At 40.3% G+C, this 17,284-nt stretch overlaps 2 protein-coding genes across 4 annotated transcripts; both read left to right on the top strand.

Moving 5' to 3' along the window:
• Positions 1-36: 36 nt before the first annotated feature.
• LOC110056439 (MSL complex subunit 3-like) lies at positions 37-8,971 on the top strand. The gene is made up of 11 exons (XM_020762917.2): positions 37-213; positions 792-874; positions 1,589-1,678; positions 2,275-2,371; positions 2,523-2,621; positions 3,345-3,430; positions 4,387-4,667; positions 5,179-5,306; positions 6,015-6,171; positions 7,817-7,901; positions 8,432-8,971. Exons 1-11 carry the CDS (start codon positions 73-75, stop codon positions 8,493-8,495), a joined length of 1,311 nt encoding a protein of 436 aa, XP_020618576.2. The 5' UTR covers positions 37-72; the 3' UTR covers positions 8,496-8,971.
• On the top strand, positions 6,721-15,381 carry LOC110056440 (chitinase-3-like protein 1). 3 transcript variants are annotated; one of them, XM_020762920.2, is made up of 5 exons: positions 6,721-7,010; positions 11,671-12,025; positions 12,538-12,910; positions 13,507-13,868; positions 14,986-15,381. In XM_020762920.2, the coding sequence occupies exons 2-5, from the start codon at positions 11,676-11,678 to the stop codon at positions 15,224-15,226; spliced, it is 1,326 nt and encodes a 441-aa protein (XP_020618579.1). In that variant the 5' UTR covers positions 6,721-7,010; positions 11,671-11,675; the 3' UTR covers positions 15,227-15,381. The 3 variants fall into 3 exon arrangements, with proteins under 3 accessions (XP_020618579.1, XP_020618577.1, XP_020618578.1); XM_020762918.2 differs by lacking the exon at positions 6,721-7,010 and adding an exon at positions 10,553-11,025 and having other exon boundaries at positions 11,630-12,025; XM_020762919.2 differs by lacking the exon at positions 6,721-7,010 and adding an exon at positions 10,563-11,025 and having other exon boundaries at positions 11,633-12,025.
• The last annotated feature ends 1,903 nt before the right edge of the window (positions 15,382-17,284 follow it).

Genomic DNA, 17,284 nt, shown 5'->3' with positions numbered 1-17,284 from the left:
GGTGCGCGCTCTGCCTGCGATCATTATCATCAGCGGTTGCATCATTTGGGAGTACCTTTCGTTTCACCCTATATGACGTATATCAAAACAGCTCAAAAGATGGCGACAGGTCGTGAGACAAGAAGTAATCCAGTTCCCAAATTTGTGGTCGGAGAAAAGGTTCTTTGCTATGAGCCAGATCCAAACAAGGCCCGAGTGTTGTACGAGTCGAAGGTAAATTTTGTAGAACGTACGGTTTTCATGTTAGTCAGTGAATTGACCAAGATTTTCTGACATTGAGTGATTGACATGGGCTTGTGTGACATGACAGTTCGGCGTGCGTGGTTTCTACTCCAGAAGACACCAGGAGAAATATACCATGTTTTGTGCTCAACCCGTGGTTTTGCGCTCACCGATCGGACTAGTGAATGTTATTTGTTTATTGTCCCGTTGGGCCTGAGGTGTTAACTCATTTAACGGTTTGGCTAGTTTTTAATCCGCTTTGTGGTAATTAACGGAAGCCCGGTGGAGCCGCAAGCATATTTACACTAATGAGAGCCAAGTACTACTACGGTTCTTTTAAAAATTAGCTTTAAGTGTTTTTTTCAATAGATGAACCTTTGGCAATTGTTCCAAAATACATCTCGCTATTTAAATTAAGTATCCCAATAAAAAAAAATTATAATTGAAGTTAACGCAAGTTCGTATGCACGTGCAGTAGCAAAAACAATCTATTGAGTTCTAATTTGATTTATAGTTTACCTTTAGAGTTAAATTGATGAGTTTCTATGATGTCATGTTTCTTTCCACAGGTTCTGGAAGTTGACATCACAAAAGATGACAAAGGAAAACGAGTTCCAGAATATTTTATCCATTTCAATGGTTGGAACAGAAGGTAGTACTTGACTTGCATGCTTGTTGTGTTTTCTTCATGATCTTAAGTAACGTGCTCAGACACCAAGAGCTGGTGACTTGTTTGTGACTCAATCAGCTAACTCTTCAGCAAATCACTAAGTGTGGAATAAGTATGGTATTGTGTGGCAATACAGTACTGTTTGTTTGTTTGTTTACTTTTTAAATCTTATTTACGGTCTTGACCCTTGCTTGGCTTCAAGAAGAGTTTCCAGTAGATTTGAAAAAACAAAACAAAAGATGTCAATAGATTTGGTAATCCCTCAACCATGGTGAATGGTTATGAAACTTCAAAGTTTTATGTTGGAAGACCTTGTATAAATCTTTTCTTTTTCACTCATACACAGTGCATGAATTACATAGCTGAAACATTTTCCTTGGTTAGTTCCTCAGTCAGAAGTGAACAAGTGTTTTGTGCCTGGTCCAAGAAATAGAACAGAAACATACAACAAAGAACTTTGTCATACTTCATAATTATTACCCTTATGTCACAGCCAATTGCCACTTGATTAGGCACGATGTCTGAAAGATGTAATGTAAAACTATGGATTTCAGCCAGTATTTTCAAAGCATATTTTTCATAATTTTTATTAGTAGCAAAAATTTCATATATTAGGCAGTAAGCATCATATTTCAAAGATGATTTCATTGTTATGACAAACTCCTGAAACAAGTTTCTTTTATTGCCATCTTTTAGCTGGGATCGCTGGGTTGTGGAAGATCAAGTTCTGAAAGATTCAGAAAACAACAGATCACTCATGTCTAGACTCCATGAGCAAGCACTGAAGTAAGTTGCAAAAATAATCACAGGTAATTTAATGCTTGTTACTTTAATAACATGTTTTGGCATCTTGGTTCCATTTCTCAAGATAGAAGCTTGTTTATATTGTTTAATTTGTAACTTTTTTCATCAAAGCATTACTATACAAAATTCTTGCATCTGATTCTCTATCGCCAGACCCAGTTTTAACCCAAAAATATGAAACGGTGTGTGTGTCTTAAAATGTCACTGTACAATGTAATTCAACATGGTACATGCCATTCGGTCTCAGGCGCTTAATATAAATTCTAAAACAGATATATAATTGATATACTTAGAATGGATTTCTTTAGTATTTTTTTCATACATGTATCTTCGGTTGGTTAAAAACAAACTCATGTATTGTTTTTCATTAATTAAGATGAATATTAATTGGTTGTTCAGGAATTCTTGTTGTCCAATTCTTTCCATAGTTGTGCACTCGAAATTAAACAAATCAGACTCTAACTTCACAGGCATCCAATTTTGTTATCCGTATGTATGATTGCACAGCAAAATATAATTGGACTCCTCTCAGTCCTATTATCATTATTAATTAACTTTTACCGGTAATTTAATGGCAGATCAAGGGTGAAAAAGAAAAGGAGGTTGACGCAAGGTTCAGAGAGTAAGGATTCTGATGGCATTAACAAATCTGAAGCAAAATCTATTTCAGAAGTGGTATGTACAGTGTGAAATTTCAGTGCAGTTTATTGTGAAAAGAGTCCTTGTATTGCAATAATACACTGAAACAAGCAGGCAAACTGAGCAAGCATTAACTGGATGGCACGGTATTTGTTTACTTAAAATGTTGTTCTACTTTCTTTTGGAGGTCGAAAACCCAGAGCTACCTAAAGTTGAAATTGAAATACCAAGCCAGCTTAAGCTGAAACTAGAAGATGACTGCTATTTTATTAAAAGAAAAAAGAAGGCAAGCATAACCCTGTACAATTTAATATGTGACTAAATAATTACAAACATAACAGCCAAACAAGAACTGTAACAATGATATATTAATTGATAGACCTGAGGACTTGTAGTCATAACACCATTCTTTTGTTTTATTCGAGTGAATGTTCGATTTTACATTCAGATGACAAAGCAGACTACAAAATAATACACTCATCCAATAGGTATAATTTATGACTGACTCATTGTCTTGAATGTCTCAATTCAGCATCATGGAATATTTGAATATGTTGACAACACTTAAGAATTATTGAAGTTAGTTACTTTTTTTCTCCTGAGAATGTCAGAGTCCTAAAATAAAGAGAACTGTACTTTATAAGTCAGGTAAAGGTAAAGTCTGCGTACGAGCCAAGTGCCCCATCAGGCCGGAGCTTATCCCGGCTTCTGTAGCATGAAGCGACTAGGAGTATTTCTACTCCCCCCTGGATGGGATGTTAGTCCATCGCAGGGTTACCCCCAGCATTAAGTTCACCGGTACCCATTTATACACCTGGGTGGAGAGAGGCACTGTGAGAGTAAAGGGTCTTGCCAAAGAACACAACACAATGTCCCCGGCCAGGGCTCAAACCTGGACCACTCGATCCAGAGACGAGCGCACTAACCATGAGGCCACTGCATTTCCCACAATTATAAGTCATAATTACAGTAAAATGTTTACTCATTAGATAATATTTTTTTTCATTAGCTTGTACAGCTGCCTAGGACACCGAATGTTGCTCAAGTTCTAAATAATTATTTCCAGCATTATCAGGACTTCTATCCTGAGCAGAGGTAGATTAAAAAATAATGATAATCTGATTGAGAGATACCTTTACTACATGTGCATGCACATGTGTTCATAATTGTTTTGACAAATGTAAAACAATTTGTTGTAAGTAACTTTTCAATTGATAAACTCTACATGTATAAACAGAAGCATATCACCTTGAAAAGGTGATATGCTTCCAGTGCAAACCATAATCAATAGATAAGTTCTCCTTATGGGTCTCTGTGCATTTCTTATAGCAAAAGTTGGGAGAACTTGTTTAATTTCAGCTGGAACCATTTTTATTTGGTGATCATGGTTACAAACTAAGTAAAAATCAAAACTATTTGACTTTGCAGTCAGCAAGGAGTGAGGACAATATATTTTTTAGCCTGGGAACCAACCCTGGGGAGGGCGAGGGGGTATTCCAGATAATGGCATATTTGGGGAGGCTCTGCCTTACAGGAGTACCTTTTACAGGCTTCAGGAAAATAAAAGGGTGGGGATTTCACAAGTCGAGGTAAATGGAATGTTAGGAAAATCTGTCACTTATGTCCAAGGTGAACATGAACCAAATATGAAATACTCTCTGGTTAACATCTCTTCTGGTAATGCTTGATGTTTTCTGCTAATATTATTCATTCCAAGGGTTTAGAAAAGGAATTCGGTTTTCTTAAGATTACCTTTTTTAATAAAAAGTATAGGAAAGAGGTACCTTAAGTTTTCTGTCAAAATGGCATACATAGGGGTAAGGGATTCGACCTTGAGGCAGTGTTTCCCCATGTAAAACTTTCTAGAGTACCCCCCATCTCTGGGGAACCAAGCTTTTCTGTACTAACAGTATTCCATGTGAATGATGAAAAAAAGTTACTCAGCACCATACTTTGGCTCAGTTTTTATAAACATGCAGCTTTCTTACATCATTCTGGCTGTGGTCTGTTCTCTATGTCCCGTAAATATGTCACAATTTTTTGATCAACAGCTCAAACTTGATTAAGGAAGTTATGGATGGTCTTCGCATATATTTTGATTTCACTCTTCCCACATTGCTTCTCTACAACTTTGAACGGGAACAATACCAGATGGTCATGAAACTCACTCCACACCCAGCAGAAACTAAAGAAGGACATCAAGATGAGTTGAATGGAAAAATATCAGGAGAGGATAAATATGGAGTAGTGAGTTCATCCACGGAGAGCTCGCCCATCAAGCAAGAGTTTACAAATTTGTTCACAAATCAAACAGAAACCAAGGAAGGAGAGGGTGAGTGCAATTAAACCGCTAAGTCTAGGGGTGGCTCAAAGCTTTCTTTGATTTAAATGGAATAAGCTCGATTACCAGCCACTGTTCAGGAAAGGAGCCCACACTAGTAGACCAGGCTCGAGAGACGGGAAATAAGAGCATTTCTTTTATTACAATTTCTTCAAGTGCACCCTAAAAGATTCTTCGACAGCTAAACATTGTGGCGTTTTGTCATCAACACCCTAAGTGAGACCAGAATCCTTGAATTATACCCCTAAACGAGATGACGAGCATCCCCGACCTTTCCTCCTAGGGTCCAGTTCTGGCCCTTCCTCTGTCACGCAATGCTGGAGAGTGGAGCTTTGCGTGACAGAGACAGACAGACAGACAGACAGACAGACAGACAGAGAGAACCAGAACTGGACTAAGAGTGGCTAGTAAGGTCAGTTTTTCAAATATATCTTCTGAAAATAACATGTAATCAAAAGAAAGTGAATAAATATAATTAGACTGATCGCTTTTGTTGTTTCAGCCAAGCAAGAACGTCTGCTTCGTCGCCGTGCACCTAGAAATCCACCAGCTAATCTTGAAGCTTCCCAGTCTGCAACAGTGTCATCCACCTCGTCAAGCCCGGAATGCAATGCTACTACAGTAAAACGGGTCAGCTTACCGGTAGCCTGTGAGCACGCTCTAGTGTCTCGGTTTACAATCAAGCGCTGCTTTCTAGGTTTACGCTTTGGCGCGCGAGCGCTATGGAAATGTTTTGAATGTTGTTTTTTTGCGTTCGTTTTTACACCCAGTCCTCTCAAACCCGGCCATGACATGTGATGAGCAATGATCGTATAATGTTTTACTATCATCTCTGTTAAAATCTTGGCGTTTAGTCTTGAATTATAAATGCCCAAACAAATGCTTTTTTTGCCGTTTTTGTGGCTTTATTTGTGATTTTCTTAGGTGAAATCTTCCAAAATTTTCACAGTGCATCGATCCGGCGGGATGCGAATTTTAAGCACGAAAAAAGTAGAGTTTGTACAAAACAAATATCTGGAAGATAATTATTATGGTAATAAATTCCCACTAAAATTGTCCCAAGAAAACGCCTTGTTGTGAAGAAATCGATGACCCACAGGTTTATTTTCGGCAGTTTACACTAGATCCTAACATGTCTCGGGAACCTAAAGAGTCTCTGCCAAGGAGGCTAAATATCTGAGGAAAGCATGGCAAGCTCAAAGATGGGCGTGGGAAGACATGGCAAACAGGCGTTTTCTCCAGATTTTTCTCTGATAATTACTTCGTAAAGTGAGCGCATGCTACATTGTTTAGTCCGTGACTGACACCTCCCCTAAGTTCATTATATTTCCTTTACAGAAAGCAGCGGAGATGGAAGACAGTCAGTTACAACTTTCCGATGCTCCTTTACCAGCGAGTGCTTTTCCAACTTCGCCAATTCCCAGCTCGCTGAGTGTCTTCACACACACGATGCCCTCTCAAATCTATGGAGCGGAACATCTATTAAGATTATTCGGTAAGAAATCATAGCATTTTTACATGTTACCTGATTGAGATTTACTTATAGCTCTGACATGATTTCTCAACTCCACACATTTTTTTCTCATACTTCATGGACACGAACCGCCATCGGGTCGAGAACGAAAAGAACGAGACTTTTGCATATAAATTAAGTTTGGGTAAATGCTGAAATCGTTAATACCGCCTACCGTCGTTTGTTGTAATTATAAAAATAGCAAAATTTGCCTCCAAACGTTCACAAATGATGCTCAGACAGTGAAAAAAAGGACCACATTTTCTCATGGTCCTCATGGTCTTCACTGAAGTCACTGGTCTGCGTGAAGCCGATGAGTTCTTGGAGATGTTGTTTGAAAAGTCGCCGTCACTATCGGTTTATTGGAAAAGTCGGGAAAAAATTTCTCAGATTTTCAGAAATTTGTCTTGCATTGCGTTACCAGCCGTGTGTTATTCTCTCAGTTGACGTAAAAAAAAAATTACACATACATTTTTTGCAGTTTTTCCGCGGACCTTTGACCCAGCATTTGAAAGTGCGGTTTTTTCCGCAACCAAATCTCGAGTGACGCCTGCCAATAATACGCTTTAGTGACTCGACAACTGAATATTATACACTCCGCTCTGAATGTGAAACTTCTCTTGGTCGGTACCAAACCAGAGCAGGACGAGACTCATTTTCCGTCCAAAGGAACTCGACCCTGATAGTTTTTCGGACGGTTCTTGTGTGAAATAGTTTATCTAAATTCAAGGCGAGCAATTTAATTCGCTTTCTTCTTCTGAGCCTCTTGGGGTGATGTGTGGAGTAGATGAAAGATGTTAATCTACCGAGTTAAGCGCCAAGTATCCTTTTATGTACAGTTTATATTCCGGGTGAATCTATAAAGACTTTGTGAAAAGTTCGCCTGCTTGTTTATATGCAGAATTGAAGCACCGCTTTCAGTTTGTCACGCGATGTTGAAAATCGAGACGAATACAAAAACAGTAATTGTGTGCAATGATAATGAAAAATGCGTCGAATGTTTTTATAGACTTGCAAACTTGCTAGCTTGATCGATTGCTCCTGTAAATAAACTCAACCGAGCCATGAGATGACAATTCTCTTTTAATATTCGCCCTAACGAGCAACGTATTTAGGTTAATCATAGTTACTATGGATTAATGTCTTCCGAAGGAGACTCCGAAGTTGCACAACCGAACTTCTCCACACCTTCTTTGTAGAAGGCTGCAAACTTCACCGTTTGTCATTCCCGAACCACAGTTTCTTGTGTGCTAATTTTGACGCAAACTCTTAAAATTATTGTTGGAATTATTTCCAGTTGAAATTCGTTTCACTTTCGCCTCACAGTGACTTGAGCACTTTGGCGCGATGTTTCGTTTTCTCGCGGCTGCAGTGCGGTGAACGTGCGGTGAACGTGCGGTGAACGCATTGGAAGCGAGATCAGTGTTAAAACTTTTCAGGCGGTCAAGCGAGGAAAGTTAGCCATATGACATTTTCTGATGAGATTCGCTGTAACCTTGAACAAATCAGTACTTTCGACTTTCTGTGTTTCGTTTTAAGTTTCTTTCTTTAGTGAGAAGTACATGTAGGTAAATAAACGCAGAGCTGAGATTTTGCGTTGGTAACACTGCTCCATTTTCCTGTATAGTTAAACTTCCCGGTTTGCTAGCGAGAACAGACATGCCTGAAAAGAATCTATATGCGCTTCTGGAACAGATTAATACTTTCCTCAAGTAAGTGCTCTTCCAGATATAAATTAACCATTTTAATAGTATGTACAAAGCAGGGGTCACCTGTGTGGGTGACTAGAAGTCTTTGTCTCATATTTGTCCATACTTTCTGAAACAAACTTGTCAGTTCTCAGTGTATCCAGTGGATTCTTGTTTTCAAACGTTTCCCTTGTGTCACTATTTCATGTTTAACAACATTATTGTGCTGTCTTGTTTGGTTTAAAAACAAAACGCGCGACTTTTTGCAACACAAAAGTTGAGGGAAATTAAATACAGAAGTTGAGAAGAGATGGGATAAGATTATTGATACAAAGTTACTTTAAAGTACAGTATTATCAGAGAGCCTCGCAATTTAAATTCGTATTATAAGACCTGGAAATCAGTGATAATTTGCACTGTGAGCAGTCTCTCTTTTGCCCAAAAATCCGCGGTTTCGCCGCTCGCCTCTGCTCGTTTGTTTGCGTTCTTCCGTCGCGGAGGATCCTCGAGCCAATTCAAAATAATTCATTTATTGTTTTTTTTTCTGTTTACAGATATCTCGCCGAGAATTCACACACTTTCTTCCCAGAGCAGGTCTATTACAACTCTCTACTGTGACAAGAGGCTTTCCCTTTGCCGACTCTTCGTTTGGTTTTGTTTTTTTGTCCATTAGAGTTTCTGATCATTCTTCAACTTGAGCCAAACTCCCTTGCACTGATGTCGCCTTTGTGTTTCTCGTCGACCGACCACCGTTCATCTCAAGGCGGATCGGAATGGGCCCGATAAGATGTGACGCAAACGAAGCAATTTAGCTTTGTTACAGTGTAAATATCGATCTATGAAAGTTCTGTTCTAGTATGTTTCTCAAATGTAGCCTCTTTTGCAGAGTTCTCACACCAGACAAGGAACTTAATTGTGAGATGCGAAGCAAAACACTTCCCTTCTGAAGTCTCCGTCTTGCGTAACTGTAAATATATTTTCACACGTATTCCTGATAAACTTTAGGTTATTTATGACTTTTTGTTCTAGAGAACAATGTATCTCCTCTGTTAAAACACTGTTCGATGTTAATAAAGAGAAATCCCTTTGACGTATTACTGCGAGTCCACGTGGTGATATTTTTTCCAGGTACCCAACGGCCGCGCCAAGGACAACGTCAATTGAAGAATGCATTTATATTCAACCTATGAACCTCGTAAAAATTTAGATTCATTTAGTTTGTCTATCATTGTCAGAGCTTCCCAGACAGGTTCGCGTTCTCCAGACTACGCAAATTTCGGTCATTTCGCGTCATTGTTTTGTAGAGAACGGCAAAGAAATGTTTTGTTTGGTGACGTTGCTGTTGCTATTGTGGTTTGCTTAAACTCCCTATTATTTCCGAAAGGCCACTAGATTTTAATCTTTGGAGTGAAAGGCTAGCTGTGTAGTTTAACGGGATGAAATTAGGTAGAAGATAAACTGCAGTTCTTAAAGTCCACAAACGCAATGTTCTGTCTAGTGAGTTAGCATATATTTGGTAGGCGGCCAGTTCAAACGGTGGGTAACTCTCTCCACCGTATAAATCCCGCCATCTACTGGATAGTGAGTGATTCTTGGTGTAAACTTCGGACAAATTTACGAGCTTCACTTAGAACTTGAAAAGTCGGAGGTTCCTTTTATTTCAGTCCGTTTTAGTTCACCAAAGTGCAATGACGAGCTACTATACTGAAGAGCCCTTAATAGAGTGCCATCTTCCGAGGAAATTGTGCTTTTGCACAGATGAGAGAGCAAAGCCAGACGTGTTTGTCTGTTTGCTGCGTTGGCACAGCTATGCAAACAACAAGTGCACGAGCAAAGAACTATCTTCTTCAGTGAGAAAAGAACTTGACGTGAAAACCAAAAAGTAATCAGTGTAGGAGTATTTTTGGTGAGTAGACGGGCAGAATTACTCGTGAAATTTAGATTTTGGAAGTAGACAAAGACTGGGGAGTGTCCAACTCGTGACGGCGTATTAAAGACGCGCGCTCTTGGAAAAAGGTAGTCCTGCAGGCTACACACTAGAGGGCGCATTAAATTTTGATTGAAGCATAAAAGACCCAATGGGGTTCAATTTCTTCTTGAATAGTGCTGTTCATCATTCAACATAGGATTCTGTCTTTGCTAAAACACGAACCGTTTCTTAAAAGAGATCTCACGCGCACGTTATCTGGTCATTACTAAAAGATGAACAATCATTTTCTCCATGCAAATATCAATACAATGTTCTAAATATCGAGCAGAGAGGTAACGAAAAAAGAAAATCAGCAACTAGGGAAAATTGCTTTGATAAACCACCAGATATTTATGGCGATCAGTATTGAGAATTGACATCGTGAGCTTGGCAGGGAAGGAAAACTGCCACAAAGAGCAGTTTCCAATGTCAACAGACAAGTCTGTAGTATATTCATTCCATGTTGGTGTTCTTGTAGAATTTAGTCTATCAAATACACCGCCAATTGGAATTTCAGTCGGTTTTCGGCGACATGATCTCCGTCAGCGTCCTCACTACGCCGGAGAAATTTGAAAACGCAGCTTCATTTCTCCGGTTAGGCCTGCCGTTCACACTACTGATCTGTCACGAAAACGGAGCTTTTCGAAAACGCTCTTCCAACGAGGGGAATTTCAAAACGCCGGCTTTGGACGGGAAACATTTTGAAAACGGATCTTTTCGAAAACGACAGCGTCACGATAATCATGTGATTTCGCTGACCGGGTTTTTTTTCAAACACAAACCCAAAATGACCGATGTTTGTTGCGTTTTAAATTCCTTCGGTATGGTGTGGACGGAAAACATCTGATGTGTTTTCAGAGTGAAAGCTCCGTTTTCAAATTTCTCCGGCGTAGTGTGGATGGGGCATCAGTATGTACATCTTTGACAAGAGGGCAGGCACAATACTAACAAATAGATCGGAATGGAAAGAAGCCGAGTTTGCTCAGATTTGAGAGCTCAGCTGGACTTGCGTCTTTCTTCTGTTGGCCTGTGTCTGCTCTGGCGCAGTTGGGAACACAACAAGTGCGTGAGAAGACAGGTGTTGTGAAATCTTTTCGAAGTGTTAAAGGACACAGTAGCTTCAAGTGAACACTTTGAGGGTGTCTCCACTCTTAACCAGCGCTGTTCAACTCAACTGAGGTAACTCTTTCAATGATTTCTTTTGTCCGTTGGCAATGATACTTGCGTTCTTCGTAGCAGAGAATATTTTTTGAGCCGAGAACATCAAGTCACATCAAAGAACACAATTCTTTGAGAAACATCCTTGGTTGGCCTAGAGTAAATCGATTTAGGTGTGATTTCTAGAAAAACAAAAAGTTACAAAGGAGGCTAGATGAAGGAACACCAAGCAAGAACAGTTTGATCTTGTGTGTAGAGAACTAATGACAGGCTCTTTAGGACGTGGCTTGCGTCGGGTTTGAGCCAGTTCTTCTCCGGGTATAGGGGTTTGAAAAATTATTTTGCAACGTTACACTTGTTTTTTTATAGATAGCTTTCTACCACATTCTAGTTTTGAACCGAAAACAACTGGTAGAATAGCCCATATTCATGGCTTGCAATTTAACTTGTATAACACATGGAGTAATACTGATAGTATCCTAAGATGGAACAGTAGTAATTATTTCCTGTTTAGAAATTGACAACGAAAGTGGTCCCAAACAGGCGCAATCATTCGTAGTTGAATAACGTGGTTACAGTTTTTCCACCTAGCTGTTAATAGTCTCCTTTTTTTATCCTCGGAAAGTAGTAGTCCAATAAACATGCAAGCCTTGACTCTACTGATAGCCTTGATGGCTCTGTCGGCAAGCTGCGATGCCTACTACCGAGTTTGTTACTACACCAACTGGGCACAATATCGACCAGAGGGAGCAAAGTTCTTCCCCGAAGATCTCGACCCATTCCTCTGTACTCACATCATCTACTCCTTCGCCAAAATCGACGCAAGTAACAAGATCGCCATGTACGAATGGAATGACGATAAAATGTACGTTCGGTTTAACAATCTCAAGCAAAAGAACCCTGAGTTGAAGACACTTCTGGCCATTGGCGGATGGAATCACGAGAGTGGCGCAGTGAGTCCATTTTCACGTATGGTGAGCTCGGCAGCTAGTCGGAAAGTCTTCACTGATTCTGTTATCAGGTGAGCAGCATAAACTCTGTATTTCTAATCTCCATTATTATCACTTTGTCGGGCATTGTGGCGCATTTTGCGGGCTTAAATGGTGAATTTGGCAAGTAAGCTTCATCGAACTTTCCTTTAATGTCTTTTACAATTTGGAAAACTCAAATGGCAAGACTGTGCACTGTATTGTGTATTTTCATTGAGGGAAAATAAAAGCAATTCAACTCGTAAACGCTCGCGTAATTGTAGAGACTGTGTTGTTGTCATTTTTTCAGTTTTTATTTTCAAAAGTGATAATAATAGTAACATAATTTATGTTCTTGAGCATAAATACGTTTTGGGCCTTTCTCAGAGCTCATTTTAACCCTCGCCAGCGGTTCGGGCTAAAATGAGTCTGAGCCGCGCCCAAAACATATTTATGCCCGCGAACATTAACTGTTTTGTTTTATTAGCAAATGACTAACAAGTAAGAACTGAGAAATTTGCCTTTAAAGCTACTGTATTAATCACACTAACACGTGATTATTCAGTTTACTGAGACAGTATGACTTCGATGGATTTGATCTGGACTGGGAATACCCCGGGAACCGTGGAAACTCTCCACCAGAGGACAAACAACACTTTACGGTCCTTTGCCAGGAGTTATTGACCGCTTTCAAGAAAGAGTCTGCAGGAAGCGGAAAGCCGCGCCTCCTGCTGACGGCAGCCGTGGCCGCTGGCGTGGGAACAGTTGACAAAGCGTACGAAGTCAGTAAATTGGCGGGAATACTTGATTTTATCAATTTGATGGCCTATGATCTTCATGGAAGCTGGGACCCAACAACTGGACACCATACTGCTCTAGAGGGTCCCTCAGGGGATACATTGACGGTCTCGTACGCTGTGCAGTATTGGCTGGATAAGGTAACCATAGCAATAAGGTTAATAGCATGGGTTCGCTTCAATATAATTGTATTGCTTTGTAAGAGATATAGTTGATATTAGCTGGTCTGCCCTCAGTTTATAAACAATCCCATTTAGAGACAAACCGTGTAAGCGAGCTAGCAGTTGTACTTTTAAGGCCCTGACCACACTACGCCGAAGGATTTGAAAACGGAGCTTTCACTCTGAAAGCGCATCAAATGTTTTCCGTCCAAACTACGCCGGAGGAAGTTAAAAACGCGACAATCACTGGTCATTTTGGATTTGTGTTTGAGGAAAACTCGGGCAGGAAAATCACGTGATTATCGTGACGTCATCGTTTACGAAAAGCTCCGTTTTCAAAATGTTTTCCGTCCACACGAAAACGAAAGCCGGCGTTTTCAAATTCCTCCGGTTTGAAGAGCGTTTTCGAAAAGCTTCGTTTTCGTGACGGATTAGTGTGGACGGTAGGCCTAACCGTAGAAATAAACTTGCGTTTTCAAGTTCCTCCGGCGTATTGTAGACGCTGCCCATCACTATAGAAACACAGAACTTGCATGAGCTGTATACGTAACGATCGTAAACCATTTCCTCACTAGGGTATGCCCTGCAAGAAAATTGCGTTAGGACTGGGTACGTATGGTCGAGCGTTCAAACTATCCAACCCTAGCCAAAATGGACTTGGAGCGCCAGCCGGAGGAAAGGCTACCCCTGGGAAGTACACTAGAGAAGGGGGGTTCCTGTCCTATTACGAGATATGTAAGATGGGTCTGACAGTGGTACAGGACAATGCAGTGAGAGCCCCGTATGGATACGTCGGTGATCAGTGGGTGGGGTTTGACGACAGGGCGAGTTTGGTATTGAAGGTGAATACTCTGATCAAAGGAAAAAATCTCCTTGGTGCCATGTTCTGGGCTCTGGATCTGGATGATTTTAAAGGTTCTTTCTGTGGCCAAGGAAAGTAAGTAAAGTTTTGTAAAGTAATAAATGATAGTAATTTCAACGGAACGCTTACATGAGATCAGACTCAATTTAGATAGATCGACCCGAGCTGCTTCAAGACACTTTACTCTCACAGTGCCTCTCTCCACCCAGCTGAACGAATGGGTGCCGGCAAATTTAATTCTTGGCGGTAACTTTGTGATGGACTAGCATTCCATCGCTTCATGCTACAGAAACCGGGATAAGCTCTGGCCTGACGAGCCACTTGGCTCGTATGCAGACTTTACCTTTACCTAGGTGCTTCAAGCCTGTGATTGGCCTATTTAGATGCTGAAAATAACATCCTGAAATCTAAACAATGAAAGTCGCATCTGTTTGATTTACCTCCTTATCGCAGCCTTACTCCATCTCGGAATGGGGTGTCCCTTGGCAGTGGAATGGTACTTAAACATTTATTTTCATAGGTTGTCTCCTTCCGTTTTATGGGTAAAACTGCTACCAGTCAAGGGACGATGATCGTCCTCTCTTGTATCAATAGGTTGTCCCGATAAAGACTAATCCTCCGTGGGATAAAACATGGCGACTGGTACATTTACCCATACTGTCATAGCTCAAGAAAACGTTGATAATGTTCTTAAATACGTACAGGAAAGTTCTAAAACCTTCAAACCGAGCATGCTTGTGCTAAATAGACTGTGTTAGGTTAGCGAGGTGTGTAAGGTAAAGTCTGTATACGAGCCAAGTGGCCCATCAGGCCGAAGCTTAGCTTGGTTTCTGTGACACAAAGCGACTAGGAGTATTTCTACTCCCCCCTGGATGGGATGCTAGTCCATCGCAGGGTCACTCCCAGCATTAAATTCGCCGGTACCCATTTGTACACCTGGGTGGAGAGAGGCACTGTGAGAGTAAAGTGTCTTGCCCAAGAACACAACACATCGTCCCCGACCAGGGCTTGAACCAGGACCGCTTGCTGCGGAGGCGAGCGCAGTAACTGTGAGAACACCGCGCCGGTTCGCGAGGTATTGTGGTTAATGTACAGTCGCCATCTTTTTTTCCTACGGATAATTGTATATCCTGACAATACATCTCAATGTGACATGTAAAGTGAATTGTAGCTTGTTGTCATGTTGTTTTAGGTACCCTCTGATAAATGCAGTCAAACAAGCACTGGGTGGAGGAACAGGACCCAATCCAACTGCTGTACCAACAGTGAGCACGGCTCCACCCCCACCCGACACCCAGCCCCCTACCAATGCACCCCCCTTTGGATCGTGCAAGGCTACAGGAGCCTGGGAAGGGAATACTGGAATGGATCAATGGTGTACGTCCAACTGTGCCGTGGGAAACTGTCCACCGAATATGTGCGTGTGCGCTTAAAAGTTTCACTTCTTTAAAATGTAAAGTGACGTTTACAAGAGAAGAAGAAAGTCTGACAACAGTTGTAAGTTGAGGAAATTAAACGTAAAACGGTCCATACGACCGAGTGTGATGTGTATTATGACACTCATTAAATGTGAGCAGCTCAGAAAAAATCTAACTTCTCTGTCTCTATGGCGCGTTAATTTTTAACAGTATGAACATTATTTTCCTCAAATGTTAAAACTTTGAGTAGTGGACAGGTAACAAGAAAAAGCAAAGCCTTTACACCGCTCTTTCCTGCGTAGTGACTCCACTGTGCACGCAACTTATCAGGGTATCCGAAAACCATAATTTATTCTTTTACCGTATCTATAACAAAATTCTCGATCGTGATTGGTTCTCCGCGCGCCTATTTGTCAAGGAATCGCGATTACGTGCGTATCCAATTTTACTTTTTGCAATTGGATTCCTGTCACTGAATACCTAGGCTATTCGCACGTCAATTCTAATGTTCCCTACAGTTTTTACAACTTATGGAAAACTCTACTCGTTCAAAAGAGAAGTTTTCAATGATCTCGAAATTTGTTATAGATAGGATTAATTAGTAACTGGACCTCGTGTCGTATAATTTAGGGAGTAATCGTGCTCATAATTTCAAATCGGCCTTGCACTGCGCGCTCGTCCGATTTCGAAGTTACTCGCCCGATTACTCCCTGAATTGTAATCCACTTAGTCCAGTTACAATAACTAATGAGAACACCACCATACAGAGATGAGCTTAAAAAAACTCTGACCAAAATACTTTATTCTGTGAAAGCGTGAATGAAAAGAAAAATTACAGAGGATTAAGGGCGACAGGCATACAGCAAATATTTTTGCCTCGCTCTAGAGAACTTTGTCAATTATTGATTCAAGCGGAAACCACGAGAGGGGTGAAATTTTATGTAGCAAATTTCTTCCTAGAGATCAACATTTCACAAAAGGTTATAAGATAGATATTAGTTCACAAGACCCTTGGTTTAAGATCTAGACATAGACTAACTATGATCTAGATAAATCTCACATTTTGTGCGAGCTTCGAGATGTAAAAACTACAAGCTTTGCCTTTCAGAATCTTTACTATCTTCATACACGAGAAGATCTAGGTGTTGAGTCTCTTCTTAGTTCGTGCATTAACATAGTTACAATACCGGCCATGATAGGCATCTGCACAAAATTTACACAAACTACGCATAAGGACAAATAAGGAAAACAGACGATATCTTTTCAGGCAATAGATCTTTGGAAAGAACTTCCAACCCATTTCAAAGAACTTAGCGTATCTGCTTTTTCAAAAAAAAAAAGATAATTGTGACTGTCGGACCCGGCATAACCGAATTAGATAATTTTCTTTTCGTTTTCCCTTAAACAAAACTGTAAACTGCAAATTCTTCCTTCACTTCTCCTGTCCTACAAATAGACATAACTAGGCTGAAGGCTAACTCGAAAACCTAATGATTGATTTATCCTCTACTCGTGTTCAAACAAGATTATAACAGTTACCTCACTAGTAAGACATGCTACCTATATTAAATAAATTAAAACTGTTAAAGTATTCATATTTATAATGAGAAAAAAAAAAGATGTTATTATAGTTGTTCCCGTCCCGAACAGGATCGAACGTGACCTCTACGACTCTCTCGCTCAACCTAACTAAGTCTTGTACATATTCTGTCTCTGCTGTGAACCCTGGATGTAGCAAATCGAGCGGAGAATTTTTGTCTCTGAAAATTTTCAAGACTACAGTGTGTAAAGCTTGAAAAGTAAAGATTGGACGGCATGTAGTTTACACTGTTTTTATTTTGTTTTTCGGCATTCATTCACAGAAACAGGCTAGGTTCCGTTGACAATGCAATCAATGTAGCAATAATCCGAATCAAAATTTACATGATGTAACAAAGTGTACGTGGGTCAAAGGTGTAAAGTTTGTTTCTTAATTGGGGTTTCAAGGTTCAAGAGAAAACAATTATTTGCTTTCAAGTTGTTACTGCTTTTAGTGGCAATAGTATTTTGGGAGCTGTTTTCTTGGGAGCTGTG

This window comes from Orbicella faveolata, unplaced genomic scaffold (assembly GCF_042242905.1).
Source record: "Orbicella faveolata isolate gen_17 unplaced genomic scaffold, um_ofav_v1 contig_35, whole genome shotgun sequence".
Taxonomy (NCBI): Eukaryota; Metazoa; Cnidaria; class Anthozoa; order Scleractinia; family Merulinidae; genus Orbicella; species Orbicella faveolata.
The sequence above is the reverse complement of the archived record's forward strand: the minus strand, read 5'-3'. Positions and strand labels throughout refer to the sequence as shown.